Here is a 23,001-nt window from a genome sequence, read left to right on the forward strand (position 1 = left end):
ACACCTACAATTAAAGGTAATGAACCTACTGCTATGACTATAGCGATTATGGCAATGGGCCAATTTGCCAAAATGTTGAACTATCCCTTTAAGTCCAGATTTACATCAATGTTGGTCCAAGCATGAGAAGTTACATCCTTTCATTTCAGTTTCCACTGTCTCAGATTTCTTATTCTCTGGAAGTAGGGTTAAACACTATTATTAATAATAAAACAAAGTAAGAAAAGAATGAAATACCAATGAGTAATGATTCAGATATTTTTCTTTTCAGATTTAACATCAGATTGAAAACAGTGGATTTGGCGACATCTAGTGGCCGTAGTAATTATGACAGGATGGACGGGTCAATGAAACAGCAGAATATGACACGGAGGAGCAGTGTTCGATTCCTGGGTGAAAGAAACCTGCAGTTTTTGTTGTCTGTTTAATCTCACAACAAATTTAAACATGTTATGTTTGTTATGTTATTATTGTATTTTCCTTCACCTGACCAAGCCATGACTGTGAGTAAAGTGATGATTGTGATGAAGATATTGATTACAATTATGTCTTTCAGACGGATGGATGTTAGTCTGAGACAGATCTGCTTCACAGCAAGAGTGTGTGACAGTGAACAACTAAGCCCAACACTTCAGCAGCTGACCTGGAGGCAGCTGATTATCTGTCCTCAGGAGAGACAGTGAGATCTACGGATGACACAAAGACACAGTGGAAGCAGCAAAGACCCTGAACCCAGGATACAGAGGTTCAGTGAATGTGGTGTTGAAGGTGTGGAGGTGGGTCAGTCTGTCAGAGAAGACACTGTAGAAGGACAGAGTGCCAGCAGGACAGTCCACATACACTGCTACTCTGTGAGAGACCCAGGAGGAGGAGATGGATGTTTGTCCGTTGTTGTGACAGACAGAGTAACGACCACCATCATCCGAGCAGCTCAGACTCCAGGACTGATCATTTCCTCCAAACAAACAGTCTTTACTGTCTCCTTTCCTTCTGATTCCTCTGTAACTCACTGATATATGAACCAGTCCTCTCCACTCGACCTCCCAGTAACAGCGACCAGTCAGATCATTTCTACACAGGAGCTGGAGCCAGTAGTCAAATCTGTCTGGATGATCAGGATATGACTGATCCTCTGTCACACATGTCACCTTCCTGTTTTTGTCAGACAGTTTGAGGTGTTGGTTCACTGTGTTCATGTCCAGTTCCAGTTCACAGGCGTCTGATGGAGAGAACAAGACACAACACAGCTGAGGTTTATCATCTGTTCATTTATCAACAACTTCACTGACAATTAATGAAAGTGAAACATGTAAACTTACTATATCATGTTGTACTGTGAATCATGTTTCACTACATTTCAATTGTTTACCAAAAAATATTCGCACATCCATCTGTCTTCTGTTGCAGGTGTAACGTATGGTCTGGGTGCACTCACTCTCCCATAAAGTGCATGCAAACCTGACTGCCAAGCGGTGATTGACCTCTTGGCAAAACGGTTTGCATCGTTGCCTGCCGTGCGGGGGACCAGGGTTCAAACTCCACCTGGGGCAGTCCGTACCGAAAAACGCAACGCAGATAACATTGGCTACACAGGTGCGTAGGTGAGTGTCACTTCAATCGTTGAAAAAAGGAGAATCCCGCATAGCCTACTACTTCTTGCTTAGCACCACAGTTTATTAGATAACTGACGTTTCAGTCACAAGACCATCACCAGAGTGTGACTACATTTAAATTAAAATACAACAATCCAGTTCTAACAACATCCACAGTTACTGAACATGAGAGTCAAGACGTCAACAATGTTCTGCTTTTCTTTTGGTGTGGACCTGAGGATGAGGCTGATGAAGATCCACACCAATAAATACATGGAATAAATTAAGTGTCACTAATGAAACTGGATCATCATCTTCCACTGCAGCACAAAGAAACTCTAAACCATCTGCTTTCTAAAACTGCCATTACCTCCAAAGAGCTCATACTCAACGCAAAGTTCACACCTTTGACACCAAATCTCAAACTGTTGTCTACAACAAGTTTCACTAAAGTCTGGATGATTTGGTCCAAAAGCTTCAAACAGCTGAGCACAGTGTGAATGAATATCCAGTCAGAGGACTGAGGGTCCACTGTCTAGTTTTCTGTTTCTGTTGGCTCCACTGTTAGTTGGTTAGTTTTCAGTGTGATCAATGTGTGACTGAATTGTAACATCTTTGCAGCCACACTGACAAAAACAAATGCTCAAACCTGAATGAAACTCTGGAGAAATTACACCTTGATCATCTGTAAAATGTAAAAATCTAGTGTAACACATGCAGCTGTGTCCTAATGGATCAAAATTAAAACACACTCACACTTCCTCAGACCAGGTCTCAGTGTCTGATGTCCACAATGGTCCACGCTGGGGGAGGAAACAAAGTGAGGATCAACTTCATCCACCATGAGACATGAAGCAGAGTTCTGTCCATCTGGCCATACCTGAGAGTGTCTAGTCTCCCGTGTGGATCCTTCAGTCCAGCAGACAGCAGCTTCACTCCTGAGTCTCCTGGATGATTGTAGCTCAGGTCCAGCTCTCTCAGATGGGAGGGGTTGGAGCTCAGAGCTGAGGCCAGAGAAGCACAGCCTTCTTCTGTGACCAGACAACCTGACAGACTGTAGACAGACACACGTACACACAAAAACAGAAACATTATTTAAAAGGGTCCTCAAAATCAGCATCAGCTCTGTACCTGGACACCAATAGAGCTCTGAAGGACAAAAATCACCCTACCTGAGAGTTTCCAGTTTACAGTGTGGACTCTCCAGTCCAACAGACAGTAGCTTCACTCCTGAATCCTGTAGGTTGTTGTTACTCAGGTCCAGTTCTCTCAGACTAGAGGACTGGGAGCTGAGGACTGAGAACAGAGCTTCACAACTTCTCTCTGATAGGTTACAGCCACTCAGTCTGAAAAGTAAACAACAAAACAAAAGGCACCAGTTAGAAAAAAATGTTTTATGTTTGACAAAACAAAACAATACAGTTAATCCAGATGTATGTGCACATACAGAGCTTTGTTGGAGGCTTTGACCACTGGCAGCAGCCTCAGAAGAGCCTCCTCTGAAGCAGAGTATTTCTTCAGGTCAAACTCGTCCAGATCTTCTTCTGATGACAGTAAGATGAAGACCAGAGCTGACCACTGAGCAGGAGACAGTTCATCTGTGGAGGGACGTCCTGATCTCAGGGACTGTTGGATCTCCTCCACTAGAGAACGATCATTCAGTTCATTCAGACAGTGAAACAGATTGATGCTTTTCTCTGGAGACAGATTCTCATTGATCTTCTTCTTGATGTACTGGGCTGTTTCATGATTGGTCTGTGAGCTATTTCCTGTCTGTGACATTAGACCTCGTAGAAGAGTCTGATTGGTCTCCAGTGAAAGACCCAGGAGGAAGCGGAGGAACAAGTCCAGGTGTCCATTTCGACTCTGTAAAGCCTTGTCCACAGCACTCTGGTAGAAAAGTGTTGGTTCAGGTTTGACTTTGAACAGTCTTGACCACAGAAAGGCTGATTGTTTTTCTGACAGCATATTAACTCCAGATTTGATGAAAGTCCAATGAACATGAAGAGCAGCCAGAAACTCCTGAACACTCAGATGGATGAAGCAGAACACCTTGTCCTGGTTCAGGCCTCCCTCCTCTCTAAAGATCTGTGTGAACACTCCTGAGTACACTGAGGCTGCTCTGATATCGATGCCGCACTCTGTCAGGTCTGATTCATAGAAGATCAGGTTTCCTTTCTGCAGCTGCTCAAAAGCCAGTTTTCCCAGAGTCTCAATCATCTTCCTGCTCTCTGGACTCCAGTGTGGATCTGTCTCAGCTCCTCCATCATACTTGATCTTCTTCACTTTGGACTGAACCACCAGGAAGTGGATGTACATCTCAGTCAGGGTCTTGGGCATCTCTCCTCTCCTTCTGGTCTTCAACACCTCCTCCAGAACTGTAGCAGTGATCCAGCAGAAGACTGGGATGTGGCACATGATGTGGAGGCTTCGTGATGTCTTAATGTGGGAGATGATCTTTCTGGCCTGCTTCTTATTTCTGAACCTCTTCCTGAAGTACTCCTCCTTCTGTGGGTCAGTGAACCCTCTGACCTCTGTCACCATGTCAACACATTTAGGAGGGATCTGATTGGCTGCTGCAGGTCGTGTGGTTATCCAGAGGCGAGCAGAGGGAAGCAGTTTCCCCCTGATGAGGTTTGTCAGCAGCACATTGACTGAGGTGGACTCTGTCACATCAGTCAGGATCTCAGTGTTTTGGAAGTCCAGAGGAAGTCGACACTCATCCAGACCGTCAAAGATGAAGACGACTTGGAACTGATCAAAGCTGTAGATTCCTGCTTCTTTAGTTTCAGAGAAGAAGTGATGAACAAGTTCCACCAAGCTGAACCTTTTCTCTTTCAGCACATTCAGCTCTCTGAAAGTTAATGGAAATGTGAAGTGTATGTCCTGGTTGGCTTTGTCTTCAGCCCAGTCCAGAGTGAACTTCTGTGTTAAGACTGTTTTCCCAATGCCAGCCACTCCCTTTGTCATCACTGTTCTGATTGGTTCATCTCTTCCAGGTGAGGCTTTAAAGATGTCTTCTTGTCTGATGGTTGTTTCTGGTCTGTCTGGTCTCCTGGATGCTGTTTCAATCTGTCTGACCTCATGTTCATCATTGACCTCTCCAGTCCCTCCCTCTGTGATGTAGAGCTCTGTGTAGATCTGGTTCAGAAGAGTTGGGTTTCCTGCTTTAGAGATCCCCTCAAACACACACTGGAACTTCTTCTTCAGGTTGGATTTGAATTTATGTTGACAAATTGCAGCATGACTTTCTAAATGAACAAAGAAATAGATGCATAATTGAATTAGAGATATTAGTAAATATCCCATTCTTTTTCATTCTTCACAGAAATCCTCTTACTTTTCTCCAGACAGTCAGCCAGCTCCTCCTGCTTCATTCCCCTCAGGAAGTTCACTGTGATCTTCAGAAATGCCTCTCTGCTGCTCATCTTCTCTTCATCCTCACTGTTGACCTTCTCTTCTTTCCCCTGAGTCTTGGTGACTTCTGGGTAATCTTGACTCAGAACCCTCTCGACATTCTTCAGCTCATTCTTAACAAAACAGACAATGTTCTCCTCCAGCAGCTGGAACACAATAACACACTATGTAAACTTCACTTTCAGTATTAACTCATATCATCCAATCAGATCATCAGTCTCCTGGACTGGTGATGCACCATCTCTACATCTCTTTCCACAGCTAATTGGAGACACTTGAAGACATTATTCAAACGTGCTGACCTCAGAAAACTGTCTCACTGCCTTTCTGCTCAGCTGGTGTTTTTGGATTCTAATTCTAACAAGGCCGAGGTGCTGATCACATTAATCTCAAAATTTGGACCCCTTTCCATCTATGCAGGTTGGGGAGGTGGAGTTTTCTCCAGGACCAGATGTGAGATTAGATGCATAATTTTTGATTTACATGTCCTACTTTTAGTTGTGTTCTTGAATTTCACTTTAAACCAGCGAAGTTGCTCTGTGTGTCTGTTGTTGTAATCCTGAAGTTCCTGAACTAGATAAGTGATGAACTACATTGAGTCCATGGAGGTCAGAGAGAGAAGAAAACAGCTGAAATCCTTAGATAGATAACAAACCTCTTTTAAGGATTCATATCAGATGAATGAGGGAGAGACTGAACAGAAATGTTTAGTAAAACTTGTCAACATATGATTCCTGCTTGACGACCTGATCTGTTTTAGTTCACTACAGCTTCACTCTCGCATTCTCTGCCTCCTCCAGCCTTTTTAATTCTGACTCAGCCCTGCTGCTATAACGACGGCATGACACTGTTAGTGGTTGAACAGTTCTATGTGGCCGCTGTAGTCATCAGTTCTGTCTGTGGATGAACATTTACACACCACAAATATGGAGTCCAGGTCTGTGTAATGCTGCTTGGTGGACTGATCACGGAGAACCTCTGAGGTCTCCTGGAGATCTCTGTGGAGAGCAGATGAAAGTTCAGAACATGTAACAATACAATCACATGGTTGTTACAGGAGTTGTTTTCTATGTGTTTTCTTGAGTGTTTGACCAAGAGAGACACATTTTCATAATAAACATGGAGAACAGGACAATTATCAGGTTTTACCACCTTTCTTTGATGTCACGAAGCTGAACCATAGACTGGTCACTCTTCATGGACAAACCGCTGGAGACGGTAGGCTGTTGTCCGTCCTTAAATTCAATAAGATGACCCTTTGACCCGTCACTCTTCATGGACAAACCGCTGGAGACGGTAGGCTGTTGTCCATCCTTAAATTCACTAAGATGACCCTTTGACCCGTCACTCTTCATGGACAAACCGCTGGAGACGGTAGGCTGTTGTCCATCCTTAAATTCAATAAGATGACCCTTTGACCCGTCACTCTTCATGGACAAACCGCTGGAGACAGGAGAGTCTGCTCTCTGCTGTTTGTTGCTGGTAGAAACAAGGAGTTGGGAAAGAAATATGATAAAGAAATATACTGTACTGAACTTGATAATCCAAACAAAAACAAGATGCAAATAGATACAAACAAAACAACCACAGTGTGAATAATGATGGTGCAGTGATGTGAGTGCTGAGATCTGACATAGAAAAGAGTCATGGACAGTTAGAGATCCTCATCTCACCTCCTTGCTTTGGTCTGGCCCTCATGTTTCCCCCACAGAGTGGTGTTAGAGGGAGGGGCTCCCTCCTCTCTGTCCTCACTCTCATTCATAGCAGATCCCCCACCTTTAATCACAACAGGATTCAAATGACACATTAGTTGTGCCCTCCCTTCAACTTCCAACAGTGTCCTTACATTTCAGTACACATCAGTTTGAGAACAAGTCACATTCTCATAACTCTGCAAAGAAAACATCAGAGTGACATCAAATCCAGTCTAACTAGTGTGACAGGATGTTGTTGTTCTACTGACAATCCACTGGATGGCGAAAATGAGATGTAACAAGAAACACTGTAAGAAACAGCCCAGATCTACCTAATAAATCCGAGGTAAAAATTTACTCTCTGTTTGTTTGGGTGGATTAGATTCCATATTTTGACTGTAGAGTATTTTACTTTTTTCTTTTTCTTTTTTTTTTGTGCAAAACTCTTGAGGACCTGCAACAGTGGAATTTGTAGTTGTATACAATAGCACTTGGGGTCACAGAGCTCCATTAGTTGAAATGATGGTCCACAATTTCCATTGGACCTGAAGGGGTTCCTGATTGCTGAGAAACTCTAAATTGCCACTTAGTAAACACTGACACAACAAATTTTACAGGTAGGTGACATTTTGCTGTTAAGGTTTCTGGCAAAACTGCATGCTTCATTCATGGTTTTTATATCTGATCAGATCCAGATCCAGGATTCCAGTTGAGTATCTACAAATGTTAATCTCAAGCAGCCAAACCACTGAGCTCACAAACAGGTTTTTCTGTGTTTAAAAAAAAAAAAATTAAACTCTATTAACTCATTGAATGCCGCGCTCCTTTCCAAAGTTTTAGTCAAGTGTACTGGCAATTTAGACCATTTTTGATGATTTTTCTAGAGCCACAGTGTATTCTATATTATTGCCACCAACACATAGGCTACTGTGGCTCATTTGAAAGATGAAACTTTATGCTTCAAATGGCCACAAACCGTTTGTTTCTACGTGCCTCTGTTCCTGAGAAAACTAAACATGGCTGGGTTTCACCAAAATCCTTCCCTTTTTTCTAGAAAAGGAGATACAGCGTCTTTTATGAAAGGTGCTCTGTTTGTGTCTGTCGCTCATCTGACACTCGCATTTCTGGATCAAAGGGCTCGTGTAAGATAAATATATACAACAAATGTTGTTCAATTCACAAAACCACCATCGGGGGCGGGGGGGGGGCGCCACTAAACAACAATAACACAGACGCACCGTGCCTTGGCACAGCCTCTCGCCGCGGAATGTGATGGTCTCTCGGCCACAGCGGCTCGGGAACACCGGTCCCACCGGTGGTCGCGGTCCTTCTGTGGTACGGGTCGGTGATGCCGGTCTGCTTTGACCGAGGGATCATCACATTTTACCACGGGAGGACCTTGGGGAGGACACGGTGTTGCTCCAGATGAAGACCAGGTGGGACAGTCGGCTGAGAGCTTCCTGTTTCGGCTCCGAGCTGCTGGAGCAGCTGGAGCAGCAGCGCAGGTGAGAGCAGAGCAGCTGCTGCATCCACATGCAGAACTCCGTTTGCAAAAGCAAAACTTCCAGAAAAAAAAAAAAGCAAAAAACGAGAAATCTCGTTTTTGGCACTCAACGCATGGGAACGAAAAACGAGAAATTACGTGGTTGGCACTCAATGAGTTAATAGTAACAGTTAATTAACAGTATTGACACCTCAACCAAGCAGGTCCAAGCTGTCAGGCCAGTTGTGACATGTTTTTCAGTCATGATCCAAGCTCAGGTTCGGTACGCGGTGATTCGTACCCCTGCAGGGAAGTTACATAGTGCAGTTTCAGCCGCCGCGACCCGGCTCAGGCTGCAGCGGCAGCACTATTCATCCTATTAACCATTTTTCTACCATTGCAATGAGTCTGGAAACATTATTCTAAGGCCGAAAAACTCTGCAATGTTACTTTAAGGGCATCAACTCAACTTGTATCATTGAACCCAATTTAAAATTGAAATATGTCATGATTCGGTGAAGTTAAAATTTAAAACTTTTAAAATGTTTTGATCACATTTAAATAAATTTCCAAACTAAAGAACAAATTCGGTGTTAACTCTATTGAGAGCAATAAACAAAGTGAACAAACTATCTAACAGTCAGTTAACTTTACTGCAGCTGCATTAATAGATGCACATCACACCCAAATTCACTGGCATTAAATTCTTCATTCACCCTTGGCTACACCTACAGACCCCAGTAAGACCGAATCAGCACAATAACTGTACAACTTTTAGCTTATGACTTTTTGTCCATATCAGATTTTATGGTGTTTTTGATGTAATATAAAGTTTCTAGCTGGATTTGGTCCTTCTCACCTGTCTGATCGGCAGCCAGTTGTTATGCTGGGTTGACTTTTAACCAATGCACTGTGAGTCTCACCAGTGAATAAAACTCACTGAAACTGGTTTTTAAATATGGAGCAGAATCAACTGTAGGTACTACTGTAGGTTGTGTTAAAGTCCAAGTTTTTATGTTACATTATTAGAAATAAAATGGTATAAAGCAGTAATACAAAGCAAATAGTTAGGAAGGATGCACAACAATACATTTTTGTTTTCACTTCCAACACTCATTTTAGCCAACTGGCTTTCAAAGTGTTGGATCTATTTCCGGCTATAACTCTGCCACTGTTTAACCCTGTTGAGAAACGGACCAGATCACTGCTCTGTGTTGATACAGTAGTGTCAGAAATAGATTGGGCATTTTTGAAACCAGGCAACTGGAAAAAGACCTTGGAAGTAAAGAAACAATTACAAGTGTGAGTTGTGCATCAAACAAATAAAATCTGACCTTTGAGTCACAGAATGTGTTGGACCTTAGCCAAGTTGATTCAAACTGTCCAACCAGTTCTGACACACCCTGAACGCTTCACTGATCACTGAGTTTAGGGTTACAACAATCAAACTACTTCCAACAGGAAAACATGAAAATCCTTCTCAAACCACTCTGCTTTAACTCAGAGGGAAACTGAAGAAAACTCTTCAATAAAAAACTGAATCATTAAACAGATCATCCAGAAACATTTCTACTGTCCCGTCAAACAGTGATACAGAGTGTGATGCTGCTCATCAGACAGATTTATCAAGTAGGATTCTCACCTGCTTGAACTCACCTCAGGTCGACTCACAGACACTTTCCACCTTCAAGCGTAGAAGAAACATTTGGAGAGAAGAAGCTGCTCATTGTCCTTCATCAGTCCTGGCGTCTGTGTTTGAGCTGAAAACAAGTTACATCCTCGTAACTTCAGAATAAACTCTTAAAGAACGTCAGTGATGTTTAAACCAGTCTAACCTGTGTTGGTGTCGGTGAGATCACTCATCTGATGGTGTAGTTCTACTGTCTGTGTCCACTAGATGGTGGTAACTGACCATCTAAAGATCAGCTCGACACAGTAAAACATGATGGAGCAGCAGCAGTTTGGATCACATGCACCCAGCGCTATACTGTGGTCATGTTGGTTTGTTATGAGGCAGAGGTCAGTGTGAAGTCTCGAGGCAGCGTCCTCAACATTTTAAACAACTGGATCTTTGCTTTCAAATTCAAAATTTTCCTTTAAATACATTTTCACTTAATTCTCAGATCTAAAAAGTAAAGAAAAAGTAAATTTGAGCTATATGAAACAGACAGACAGAGAGAGAGTTCTATTTGTAAGATGTTTGATAATACAGGATATTTTTTATTATTATACATGAACAGTCAAGGTCAAGAACCTCGACTGATCCTTGACTGAACAGTTATAGATGTATTTATGTTATTAGGCAGTTTATTGTAATTGATCCTAATAACAGCAATAGTAATCATCATTTAAAGCAGAAGTAAGCGATCCGGTCGTTTTGGCTAACTTCTTGTCAGCAAATGGAGTTAGCAGTCCCCGCCCTCGTCCCTACGTCACCACATTCACGCGCATCCCTTGGCTGCACACACAGAGAGGACCGCCCCTTTATGCCGTTCTCTCTCCTCATTGGATAAAGGTTGTAGGATACAAGGAAAGTTTTCTCCTCGGCTTACAGAAGAGCAGAGTGACTGACAGACCCGTGTTTCGCACCAAACACTCTATGTAAGTGATTGCCGCTGCTTTAATTATTACAAAACAATGTGACACAGCAAACTGTTAGTAGCTGATCTAGCGTGATCCTATTCAGATATTTATACATTTTTCTGGTAGGACTCCCATATACTGAACTCACTTCAGATTGACTTAGAGACACTTTCCAGAGGAAACAGTTGGAGAGAAAAATCTTCTCATTGTCCATCTACGAAGATGTCAAATCCTCATACCATCAAAATATGAAACCCAGTCAGTGTAAGAGACGTCACAAGATATGTTGTATTTCTACTATCTGTCCACTAGATGGTGGTAAATGATGATCCAGTGAATTAAAGGGCTGCATCTATACAACCAGGTGAGGATTGAAATTTGAAATTTACAGGAGGGGTGAGGTTAGTCTTTAATCACATGACTAGAAACAATACAGGCATGAGTGGTTGAATCATTATCACACCAACAGTGTCTGTAATGTCCTATCAAAGCTGCAAGTGTAACTAAGCTGTACTGACAGTGAAACATAAATCAAACAGATACCATCAAAGACCTCGCCTTTGGAATGCTCTACCATTGACCTTACACAGCATAGAGTCCACTGAAGGTTTTAAGAAAGAACTTAAAACCTATCTTTTTAGACAGGCCTTTAACTGATGTTGACGTTGTGGGGCCTCTGTAAAGTTACCTGTAATTGTGCTGTTATGTGTATTTTTGTTGTTATCTTTGTTTTTTATTGCATTGTATCCTTGTTGTAAAGCACTTTGTGATTTTATCTTTGAAAAGTGCTATATAAATTAAATTTAGGCCTACTTACTTACTTAGACATCAGAACTGTAGACACATATTGGTCATGATGAGTAAGAAAGTTGTGATTTTGATATGAAGATTCAGAAATATGGTCATTCTGGGCTTCCATCGTTCTACAAATCTTCCCTTTTTTTTTGTTAAAATGTGAAAAGAGCTGGAAGCTGCTCATTGAATTTTGCAGAATTTTTTTTCGTCTTCTTCTGTCTCATCCTTTATACATAGGCTAGCTATAGCCCATATTAACACACCCACTCAATCAGAGCAACGATCCAGATGTTGGAGCTAACTGATTTTTTTCTCATTCGATGTGAGGGTCTAAGCCAGGGCAGAGGATGTTGTTATGATGCCATGTAAAGCCCTTTGAGACAAACTGTTTGTAAAAACGGGCTATACAAATAAAATTGCCTTGCCTTGCCTTGATAAATTAAATATATATTTTTAAAAAACCTGTAGGAAAGAGAGTGACAATGTCCCTTTTGAGAACAAAGGCTTCTAATGCTCTTTTTTCTTTTTTTTCCTTCTTTTTATTCAAAAATCAATATTACAGTCTCTCAAATTCAAAGCAACAGCTAAATGGAACAATATTTGCTCATTGGCGGCCGCCATGCTGCATATTAACAAAAACTACTAGACACTGCTTCTCTGTCATCATCAAGTCACATCATCGTGCCCCCACCACCTACTTCTCCAGATGGAGCTACAAAGCAAAATAATCTTGCTAGCTGGTTTGTCTGGGTTCACCCAGGCTAGAAAGACTTAGTCCTACAGAGGACACAGAGACACTGAGGAACCAGCACAAATCCTGAACCCAGGATACAGAGGTTGAGTGAATGTGGTGTTGAGGGTGTGGAGGTGGATCAGTCTGTCAGAGGAGACACTGTAGAAGGACAGAGTGCCAGCAGGACAGTCCACATACACTGCTACTCTGTCATGGGGGGCACAGGGGGCGGAGATGGATGTTTCACTGTTGTTGTGCCTGAAAGAGTAGCCGTAACGATGAGAGCAGAACAGACTCCAGGACTGATCATTTCCTCCAAACACACAGTTGCTACTGTTTCCTTTCCTTCTGATTCCTCTGTAACTCACTGATATATCAACATCTCCATTCCACTCGACCTCCCAGTAACAGCGAATCACATAATTTCTACATAGAAGCTGAAGCCAGAAGTCAAATCTGTCTGGATGATCAGGATATGACTGATCCTCTTCCACAAATGTCACCTTCCTGTTGTTGTCAGAGAGTTTGAGCTGTTTGTTCACTGTGTTCATGTCCAGTTCCAGTTCACAGACATCTGATGGAGAGAACAAGACACAACACAGCTGCAGTTTATCATCTGTTCATTCATCAACAACTTCACTAACAATTAATGAAAGTGAAACATTCAAACTTGTATTTCATATTCAACTGTGAGTAATGTTTCACTGCATTCAATATAAAATTTAACAATACACTTCCTTACCTGCGTGTGATGTGCTACATGTTTTGGTCATTTTACTAAGCACACTAGAAAAGCCAGTCAGTGGTGTATACAATGGTACATGGGGTACAAGTGTTAACATGTACAGTTTTGTTCTCATGAATTAAACTTAATCACTCACACTTCCTCACACCCGGTCTCAGTCTCTGAGGTCCACAATGGTCCACCCTGGAGGAGGAAACAACGTCAGGATCAACTTCATCCACCATGAGACATAAAGACATTTCCTCAGTTTGTCAGAGAGACAGAGACACCGTGTGAGAGCTGCCGTTGTCTGTCCATACCTGAGAGTGTCCAGTCTCCAGTGTTGAGCCTTAACTCCAGCAGACAGCAACTTCACTCCTGAGTCTCCTGGATGATTGTAGCTTAGGTCCAGCTCTTTCAGATGGGAGGGGTTGGAGGCCAGAGCTGAGACCAGAGAAGAACAGCCTTCCTCTGTGACCTGACAGAATGACAGACTAAAAAAAAAACACAATTGTGCCTGAATTGCTCTGTGACTTTACGTTTTAGAAATGTCTTTGTTTTGTGTGGCCACTCTCTTGCTCTCTCCCAGTCTCTATTGTAGTGTCCTTGGGCAAGAGACCTTAACCACCTTGCCTTATGTGAATGCGTATAAATGATCATGACCATGGTCATGGTCGGAGGGGCGTTTGGTGCACATTGGCAGCCACGCTTCCGTCAGCCTGCCACAGGGCAGCTGTGGCTACATACGTAGCTTACCACCACCGGAGTGAATGTGGTATGAATGAATAATGGTTACTGTACGCGCTTTGGGTATCGGGTATCAATAGAAAAGCGCTATATAAATGTAAGCGCTATATAAATGTAAGCGCTATATAAATGTAATCCATTATTATTATTAATAAATGATGTAAATGATTACATCAAATAATCAAATAATCAATGTACACCATGCACTTAAAGCTGGCCTGTGGAGTTTATACATATAAAACAATGTCCGTTACATTGCAGCCACTGCCAAACGACTTATTAGGATGATCATTGAACGCATCTCCACCACACAACAGTCCCTGGTTTACCCAGGAGCGCAATTGCCTCTGAGGAGCGACTTTCCCGCGCTGTCGCACAGGGAATTACGCATGCAACGCAACACGTTCGGATTTGACGTAGAGTTTAGAGCGCTGGTAAACAGAAGAGAAGAAGAACATGTTATCTTATTTTTGTCTAGTCTGATATGCAGCCGGTGGAAGCACTGACACTGCAGCCACCGGAGCGGAGGAGACCCGACGGCGGATTCGTCCCGCCCGCCTCCCCCCCGACACGCACCGCACCGTGGAGAGATCCGCCCGGTGAGCGTTCAGAGTCGACCACCGTAACCCCCCCTCTCGCTGACCTCCGCGGTCCTGGACCGCACAGGTACCAGGAGACCAAGACCCCCTGTCATGTCGGTCCTCCATCCTCTCTGATCCGCCGCTAGTTGCAAGAGCCCCGCGGAGCCCAGTCTCTCCCTCCTCTCCTACACTTCAGCACCTGTCCTGGGCTACAGCTTGGCTCGCTCCACCGTCCTTTACTTTTGAAGTAGCTATAACTAATAATAATGCAACGTATAGCCTAACTATACACGCGTATGAGTGATCAGAACAGTAAATTGTTTACACTACTTTTAAAAGGAGTAAAGTCATTTAAAACGAGGAGCGAGCCGAGCCGAGCCGACACGGTGCAGCCCAGGACAGGTGCTGAAGTGCGGATGAGAGGAGTGGACAGACCGGGCAGGAGCAACCCCAGAGGCGTCTCGTCGGTCTTCGGCCGTCTTTAATGTCCCGAGACACCCCTTTCAATCCGTTTAAGGTTATTTGTTTGTGTTTAGGGAGGCTATATTTGCTTAGAATATTTTTTGGCAACCAGAAAAGCAATGTTTGACCCGGCGTGGCGGCGCCATCACACTCGCTCGCAAAAAAAAAAAAAAAAGACAAGAAAAAAGGAAAGAAAAAACGCACTTACACACATTTTGGAGGAGGGAAGCGCGTCACAGCATCATTTTTATTAAATCATAGTTTTCTCTAAATTAAGACAGTGTGCGGGACTACTTTTCACCCAGCCCCCCCCCCCAAAATGTAGGCCTATGTATAAAAATATGAAAATAAATTGCATGTAGGCCTAGATATCGTTTAGGGATTCTTTTACTAAATGTTTACACATGTATAAGGTCACACCCCTAAATAAATGCCAAAGCTGAATGACCACAACTTTTTTTTCTCTTCCTACTTCGCCAGTCACCTGGTTGCCTGGTTACCTGCACTTACCGTTCGGAGAGGGAGGGAGGGAAGGGGTGATGGCTCGTAATGAGCAAAGCTCCACAGGGCAGCTTTAAGCTGCCCTGTGGAGCTTTGCTCATTACGAGCCATCAGCCGTGTTTTTTTTCGAGTAGGCTACTGCAACAGTCAGCCTGCGCCGTTCGATGACGTTGAACCCCCCCTTCCCTCCCTCCCTCTCCGAACGGTAAGTGCAGGTAACCAGGCAACCAGGTGACTGGCGAAGTAGGAAGAGAAAAAAAAGTTGTGGTCATTCAGCTTTGGCATTTATTTAGGGGTGTGACCTTATACATGTGTAAACGTTTAGTAAAAAAAAAAAAAAAAAAATCCCTAAACGATATCTAGGCCTACACGCAATTTATTTTCATATTTTTATACATAGGCCTACATTTTGGGGGGGGGGCTGGGTGAAAAGTAGTCCCGCACACTGTCTTAATTTAGAGAAAACTATGATTTAATAAAAATGATGCTGTGACGCGCTTCCCTCCTCCAAAATGTGTGTAAGTGCGTTTTTTCTTTCCTTTTTTCTTGTCTTTTTTTTTTTTTTTTTGCGAGCGAGTGTGATGGCGCCGCCACGCCGGGTCAAACATTGCTTTTCTGGTTGCCAAAAAATATTCTAAGCAAATATAGCCTCCCTAAACACAAACAAATAACCTTAAACGGATTGAAAGGGGTGTCTCGGGACATTAAAGACGGCCGAAGACCGACGAGACGCCTCTGGGGTTGCTCCTGCCCGGTCTGTCCACTCCTCTCATCCGCACTTCAGCACCTGTCCTGGGCTGCACCGTGTCGGCTCGGCTCGGCTCGCTCCTCGTTTTAAATGACTTTACTCCTTTTAAAAGTAGTGTAAACAATTTACTGTTCTGATCACTCATACGCGTGTATAGTTAGGCTATACGTTGCATTATTATTAGTTATAGCTACTTCAAAAGTAAAGGACGGTGGAGCGAGCCAAGCTGTAGCCCAGGACAGGTGCTGAAGTGTAGGAGAGGAGGGAGAGACTGGGCTCCGCGGGGCTCTTGCAACTAGCGGCGGATCAGAGAGGATGGAGGACCGACATGACAGGGGGTCTTGGTCTCCTGGTACCTGTGCGGTCCAGGACCGCGGAGGTCAGCGAGAGGGGGGGTTACGGTGGTCGACTCTGAACGCTCACCGGGCGGATCTCTCCACGGTGCGGTGCGTGTCGGGGGGGGAGGGGGGCGGGACGAATCCGCCGTCGGGTCTCCTCCGCTCCGGTGGCTGCAGTGTCAGTGCTTCCACCGGCTGCATATCAGACTAGACAAAAATAAGATAACATGTTCTTCTTCTCTTCTGTTTACCAGCGCTCTAAACTCTACGTCAAATCCGAACGTGTTGCGTTGCATGCGTAATTCCCTGTGCGACAGCGCGGGAAAGTCGCTCCTCAGAGGCAATTGCGCTCCTGGGTAAACCAGGGACTGTTGTGTGGTGGAGATGCGTTCAATGATCATCCTAATAAGTCGTTTGGCAGTGGCTGCAATGTAACGGACATTGTTTTATATGTATAAACTCCACAGGCCAGCTTTAAAGCAACACTATGTAGGATTCACAGTAGCTACTGGTACTCTTGTTGAGAAGAGCAACTGTCTGCTACTATGTCTTTCTCAAAGAAGCACAGTAGCCTATGTGAATGTTGACGGATGAATTTGTTGCCGGTACCGGTGGTCCCATTGCCATAGACGGTAACGGCAACTAAGACGGCTCCTGGCAACGGCCCCGAGCAAAGCTCCAGAGCTGGAGGGAGCCTGGCCGGCCGTGCGGCCCAGCACAGGGTGCTGGTGTTTGGGTGAGAGGAGCAGGAAGACTCAGGCTTGAGCTCGGTCTCTGGAGCACACCAAGGTGTTCCTACCCGCACAGGGAGGTTACATAGTGCAGTTTCAGCTGACGCGACCCCGCTCAGGCTACAGTGGCGGCACCATTCATCCTATTAATCATTTTTCTACCAGTTTAAAGGTTGTAAAACTACATAGTGTTGCTTCAACTTAACTTCCTAAACTAAGAACACTTATGAAAACAGGTCACATTAGAGATTCCTTGTAGCTGGCTCTTTCAGACTCATGCAAACTGAAGTAAGAAGAACATTTACAAAATTAAAGCCGCAAGCGGCTATGACGGGCCCTCGCTCCACGCAACTCGGCGTCCCCGCTACCCCCGGGCCGCTCTTCGAAACCCCCGCGCGCAACCCGACGTGGGCGGCTGCGTCCAGGGCGGTCCCCTCGTCGAACACGTGAAGTTTCGAGCAAATCGGACAACGTACGATGGAGTTACGGCAGGTTTACGGTTCGTCCACCAGGGGGCGGTAACGGGATGTGGGCCGTTGCGTACGGGGTCGTGACCTCATCACACATGTGAAGTTTCGAGCCGATCGGACAATGTCGATGCAAAACGCGACATTTCCTGTGTCCACAAGGGGGCGTATTGAGCGAGCTAGCGTACGATCAAATGGAGGCGTAGAGGGCGGGCCCCTGATCATGTACTGAAATTTTGAAGTGACTACGACCAAGTATGTGGGCGTGGAAGGCAAACGTAATAGCATGGCGACTAAACGAGCAGTTGACCAACTTTGTCGCCCCCTAGCAGCCACGCCGTTTCACGTAGAGAAAAGCTTTTAATAGTGTTTGACCAGCTCGGTCTCCTGATGATCTGTAGCGAATATGAAGTCAATCGGGCAAAATCCGTGGGAGGTGGCAGTTCACGATGGAGCGCTATTCCTGTCGCCGCCACAAGGGGGCCATTAGCCGTAGCGTCATAGCGTTCACGAAATACCTTCACCAACTTGTTCGGCATGTTTTAGAAGTGGAATGAAGTTGATGGGGTCAACTATGTATTTTTAATGAATTTTAGCGCACTTCCTGTTACCACCGGGGGGCGCTATGAGTGACGTAGGAAAATAATATGTCGGATCGTTCAGGGTCACGCCATCATCATGTGCACCAAGTTTGAAGCTGCTGCGATCAAATCTGTGGGCGTGATAGCATTTAAACCTTTTTAGCTGAATTCGGGAACTTGGCCGTGCCCTAGTAGCCACGCCCTTTGACCTACACACCTGCGGAGCACAAGCCGTAATCAGCTCAGTCTGGAGATGTTCCGTGCCCAATTTGAAGTCAATCGGGTGAACTCCCTCGGAGGAGTTCGTTTTGCGTCAAAGAAATGCTAACCAAAATGGCCGACTTCCTGTTAGGTTTAGGGCGTGGCTCCAATTCAATTTTTTGTATGTTTGGGTATGATACACGTGTGTGTCGAGTTTCGTATGTGTACGACAAAGTAAGCGAAATTTGTCTATGAAGAAATTCGGAAAAACTTCTAGGGGGCGCTATTGAGGCATTTAGCCACGCCCATGGGAAACGACTCTATCCCCTGAAAGAGCTCGCCATTCTTGACCCGTGGATGAAATTTCGTGAGGACACGACTTCGTTAAAGCCACGAAAAAGGCAAACGTAATTGTACGATAAAAAATCGTCAGTCGCCGCGGCGGCACACGGACGCCGTTCGTCGTATCTTCACAGCGTTCATAATGTAGCTTCAGCAACTAGTTCTGCATGTATTAGAAGTGGAATGAAGTTGATCGGGTGAAGTATGGATTTTTAATGAATTTTTGCGTACTTCCTGTTACCACCGGGGGCGCTATGAGCCAGGCAGGAAGTCGATACATCAAAACGTTCAGGGAGGAGCCAACGTCATGTCCTTTGAATTTCAAGTGGCTACGACGAAGTATGTGCGCGTGAAAGGCAAACGAAATTTAAATTGGGATGATACACTTTCGCCGCGGCGGCACACGGACGCCGTTGCTCGTAGGGTCAAAGCGTTCATGATGTAGCTTCACCATCCGGGTCTGCATGTACTAGAAGTGTAACGAAGTCGATTTGGTCAACTACGTATTTTTAACGAATTTTTGTACGTTTCCTGTTACCACCGGGGGGCGCTATGAGCGACGTACGCAAATAATATGTCGGATCGTTCAGGGTCTCTCCATAGATTTTTGCACCAAGTTTGAAGCGTCTACGATCAAGTATGAGGGCATGAGAGCCGTTCGTATTTACATGGCGAGCACCGAAACAGTCGCCAAACTTCGGGGCACGCCAGAGGCCAAGCGCTTTGAGCTACAGACCTGCGGAGCACAAGATAAGCTCAGCTAGGTCTGGCGATGTTCTGGACCCAATTTGGAGCCGATCGGGCGTAACCCCTCGGAGGAGTTCGTTTTGCGTTTACAAACTTTGAAGCAAAATGGCCGACTTCCTGTTGGGTTTCGGGCTTCGCTATAGGAGGATTTTGTGTTCATCTCGCATTGATGAACATGTGTGGCGATTTTGGTCCGCTTTCGTTAACGTCATTTTTTTCCCTATGGGTTTTTGGGAAAATTGTAGGGGGCGCTATTTAGCCATTTGGCCCCGCCCATATGCGACGCTGGCATCATATATCAATTTTCGCGAAGCCCCACGAGGCTACAAAGTTTCGTTCGTTTCTCGGCTTGGCAAAGGGGTCAAAATGGCAATTGAATCGTCGGAAGAATAATAATAATAATAATAATAATAAAAAGAAACATTACAATATCTGGGGTTTTTGCTGCCAGGTCTATGCAGTACTTGAGTACTTGCTTGCTTACTTGTTGTTACTCGTCGGCTGGCACGTCGACTAATGTGCATGTCGAATAACAATAGGGACCTCCCTGGGTCGTTGACACAGGCTCGGGCCCTAATAAAATAAAACATTATTTAATACAAGTCTCGGTTTTAAATGCAAAACAAACACAACACAAACCTGAGAGTTTCCAGTTTACAGTGTGGACTCTCCAGTCCAACAGACAACAGCTCCACTCCTGAATCCTGCAGGTTGTTGTCACTAAGGTCCAGTTCTCTCAGACTAGATGACTGGGAGCTGAGGACTGAGGACAGAGAGAAACAGCCTTCCTCTGTGACCAGACAACCTAAAAGACTGAAAAAAACACAAGTGTGTCTGGTTTGTCTGGGCTTTACTTTTTTTTGGAAATGTAACACTGTTAGTTTTGTGTGATCACCCTTGTAGCACATTCATTATGGCCCTCGCATACACACATATTCTCCTTACACATACTGTACATGCATTTTCAATCTTATATTTATACATTTTTATCTTATAAATATATGTTCACCCTCAAAAGTATGAATGTATGTAGCCTATGTAAGAAAAGAATGTATATAGAATAATGTGTGTGTATATATATATATATATATATATATATATATATATATATAAAAGAAAAATGTATGTATGTGAGAGAAGAATGTTTGTTTGTTTGTGTGAATGAAAGTATGGTTGAAAGTTTAGTTGAAATTGAAGGCAGGTAATTGTAGCGAGAGCAGATGTGTACCTGTTGAGTAGGGAACATATTAGGGGACGGAGATACCGGAAGTAGGTGTGTGTGAATGCAGAGTTGTAAATAAAGTGAACTGCAGACCGACGTCGTCTCCCGTCTGGAACTATCTACAGACTGCCTGAACACGGCATGTTACATGGTGTCAGAAGAGTGCTGATTCCCGTCTCGGACGGTCGCTCGGAAGAAGTTGTACGGCGAGTTGCGGTAAATAAATAAATAAACACGACCCGCAAGTCGCGGTCGGTGCTAAGCTAAGCTAACGCTAGCCTGCAGTTAGAAACTGAGTGCAGATAGCTAGTTAGACTGACGGCGAGGGAGACAACGCAGAGGAGCCTGCTCAACAATAAAGAGACAGAACAATGGATTCCCTTTTCTCCATAAGCCCACCTGAAAACTTTGACTTCTCGGACTTTGCTAACTGGCCCAACTGGATTCGGCGGTTTGAACGGTTCCGGCTGGCAGCCGGACTGGACAGTAAGAATGAAGAATATCAAGTAAACTCATTAGTTTATGCTATGGGCGATAAAGCCGACGATATTTTGGGCACACTAGGCTTAAGTGAGGAAGATTTAAAGAAGTACAGCCCAGTAAAGGAAGCCTTTGATAAATACTTCATATGCAAATATAATGTAATTTATGAAAGGGCTCGTTTCAATAAGAGAAGCCAAGAGCCAAGTGAATCGGCTGAAGCCTTCATTTCTGCAGTTTATAAACTAGCAGAGCACTGTTAATATGGCCCTCTGCAGGAGGAAATGATCAGAGACAGGTTAGTGGTAGGGATAAGGCATCATGGCCTATCTGAAAAACTGCAAATGGACAGTGAATAAGCTGTTACCAAAATAAGACAACATGAAGAAATTAAAAAACAGCTACCTACAGTGAGAGAAACAAAAACAACAGAACAAAGAGAAGCAAATGTGGACTTGCTGAAATTCAAGAAAAAGTCACACAGACAGGGCCGGCCCTAGCATTTTGGTGGCCCTAAACAAGATTTTTGTTTGTGGCCCACTCTAAGCGCAAACACCAAATCACATACACTGCTTAAAACTGAATACAGACATGTTTGATAGACAGATGTAACAATACTCAAGTGTTTTATGTCTAATCTTCCGCTCTAAGTACACTGAGGCCAATTTGTCCTAGAACACTGTATAAAGAAATAATTTAGGCCAAAATTGTGAAAACACTCCTTCAGTCATGAAAACAAACTCTTTTGGTGCTTGAAATAGGATATGAATGCAGTAATAGATAGGCTAAGTGTAGAAAACAAGTTTAAAATGAAATTTAGTAAAATCGCCTTTTGAGCATAAATGTTGTCATTCTGGCATTCTGTTTTCACCAAATGTCCTAAATGTGAGATACAAGAAGCTGAATTGACTTCAAAGCTTCATCAGATTTTTTAAATGAGAAATTAGCTTTTTTTCCTCTTCAAACAAAAATATTTACTAAATAAATGGAATTGTTGTGCAATGAAATAAATAAATGGAAAACACACATTGTGTGTTGTCACTGTCTGTGCTGTGTGAAAGGTAGCCTAAAAAAGAAAGTGTAAGAGCTCCACAGGTCTGTATACAGAGCTGGAGCTGAGTTTAAGTCTGAACTTTCTCAGATATATATATATATTTTTAAATAATCCTGCTCATCAGATGAGTCAAAACTTTCAGCATCTGAAGCACCGTCATCACCGCTTCTCTCTCTCTCCTAACGATTCTGTGGGTTTGAAGCTTTACCGTTGTTTTAATTGACAGGTTCGGTCTCCTCTGCCGTCTCTCTCCATGCCAGCCGCTGTAGGTAAACCATGGAGCTAAAACTGTGATAGGAAGGACCTTAGTGATCCCAGAGTGCCAACTGGTTGGCCGAAGTTGACTGACAGGCGATTCAACCAATCACGTATGCTCAAGTTGACGGACAACGGATTCAACCAATTACGCACAGTGAGAGGGGGCGATGCATGCACTATGCTCTGTTATTGGCTCTCAAACCCTGGCTGTGAATAACATCGGTTGTTGAGGGCGGGTGTATTTGAAAGAGGAGAGCCGTCCCTCGGTCACGGGAGCAATTAAACCGCATTTCTACGGCGTAAAATGACCGAAATATAAACAAAAACATATCAAGACCGTCGCGTAAACGCGCGCGCCGACCGCAGTGTTAAAAATGACTTGAATTGAACCCCAGTACCTTCTGATCATGTGGCCCCACCTGTCGGCTGAGGCCCTAAACAACCGCATAGAGTGTTTATGCCAGGGGCCGGCCCTGCACACAGAGATTACCAGACAGGGAAAACAACCTACGGACGGGAA

General features: G+C 44.1%; 2 protein-coding genes across 2 annotated transcripts in view; both read right to left on the minus strand.

The window, feature by feature from the left end:
- Positions 1–654: 654 nt before the first annotated feature.
- On the minus strand, positions 655–6,771 carry LOC146961208 (protein NLRC3-like). The gene is made up of 8 exons (XM_085771685.1): positions 6,683–6,771; positions 5,929–6,007; positions 4,933–5,173; positions 3,040–4,843; positions 2,765–2,938; positions 2,473–2,646; positions 2,349–2,395; positions 655–1,219 (listed from the first exon to the last, which is right to left on the minus strand). Exons 1-8 carry the CDS (start codon positions 6,769–6,771, stop codon positions 687–689), a joined length of 3,141 nt encoding a protein of 1,046 aa, XP_085627811.1. The 3' UTR covers positions 655–686.
- Positions 6,772–12,282: 5,511 nt separating this feature from the next.
- Positions 12,283–23,001, minus strand: part of LOC146961209 (protein NLRC3-like) — a 28,200-nt gene continuing 17,481 nt past the window's right edge. The window contains exons 6-9 of the mRNA XM_085770995.1: positions 20,107–20,280; positions 13,342–13,515; positions 13,179–13,225; positions 12,283–12,871 (exon numbers count right to left, since the gene is read on the minus strand). Of these exons, the coding sequence (XP_085627121.1) occupies positions 12,342–12,871; positions 13,179–13,225; positions 13,342–13,515; positions 20,107–20,280 (925 nt within the window). The 3' untranslated portion in view covers positions 12,283–12,341. The remainder of the gene's footprint in view (positions 12,872–13,178; positions 13,226–13,341; positions 13,516–20,106; positions 20,281–23,001) is intronic.

The sequence above is a fragment of the Trachurus japonicus genome, chromosome 24 (genome assembly GCF_045865225.1).
Source record: "Trachurus japonicus isolate A0001 chromosome 24, Traja_1.0".
Classification (NCBI taxonomy): domain Eukaryota; kingdom Metazoa; phylum Chordata; class Actinopteri; order Carangiformes; family Carangidae; genus Trachurus; species Trachurus japonicus.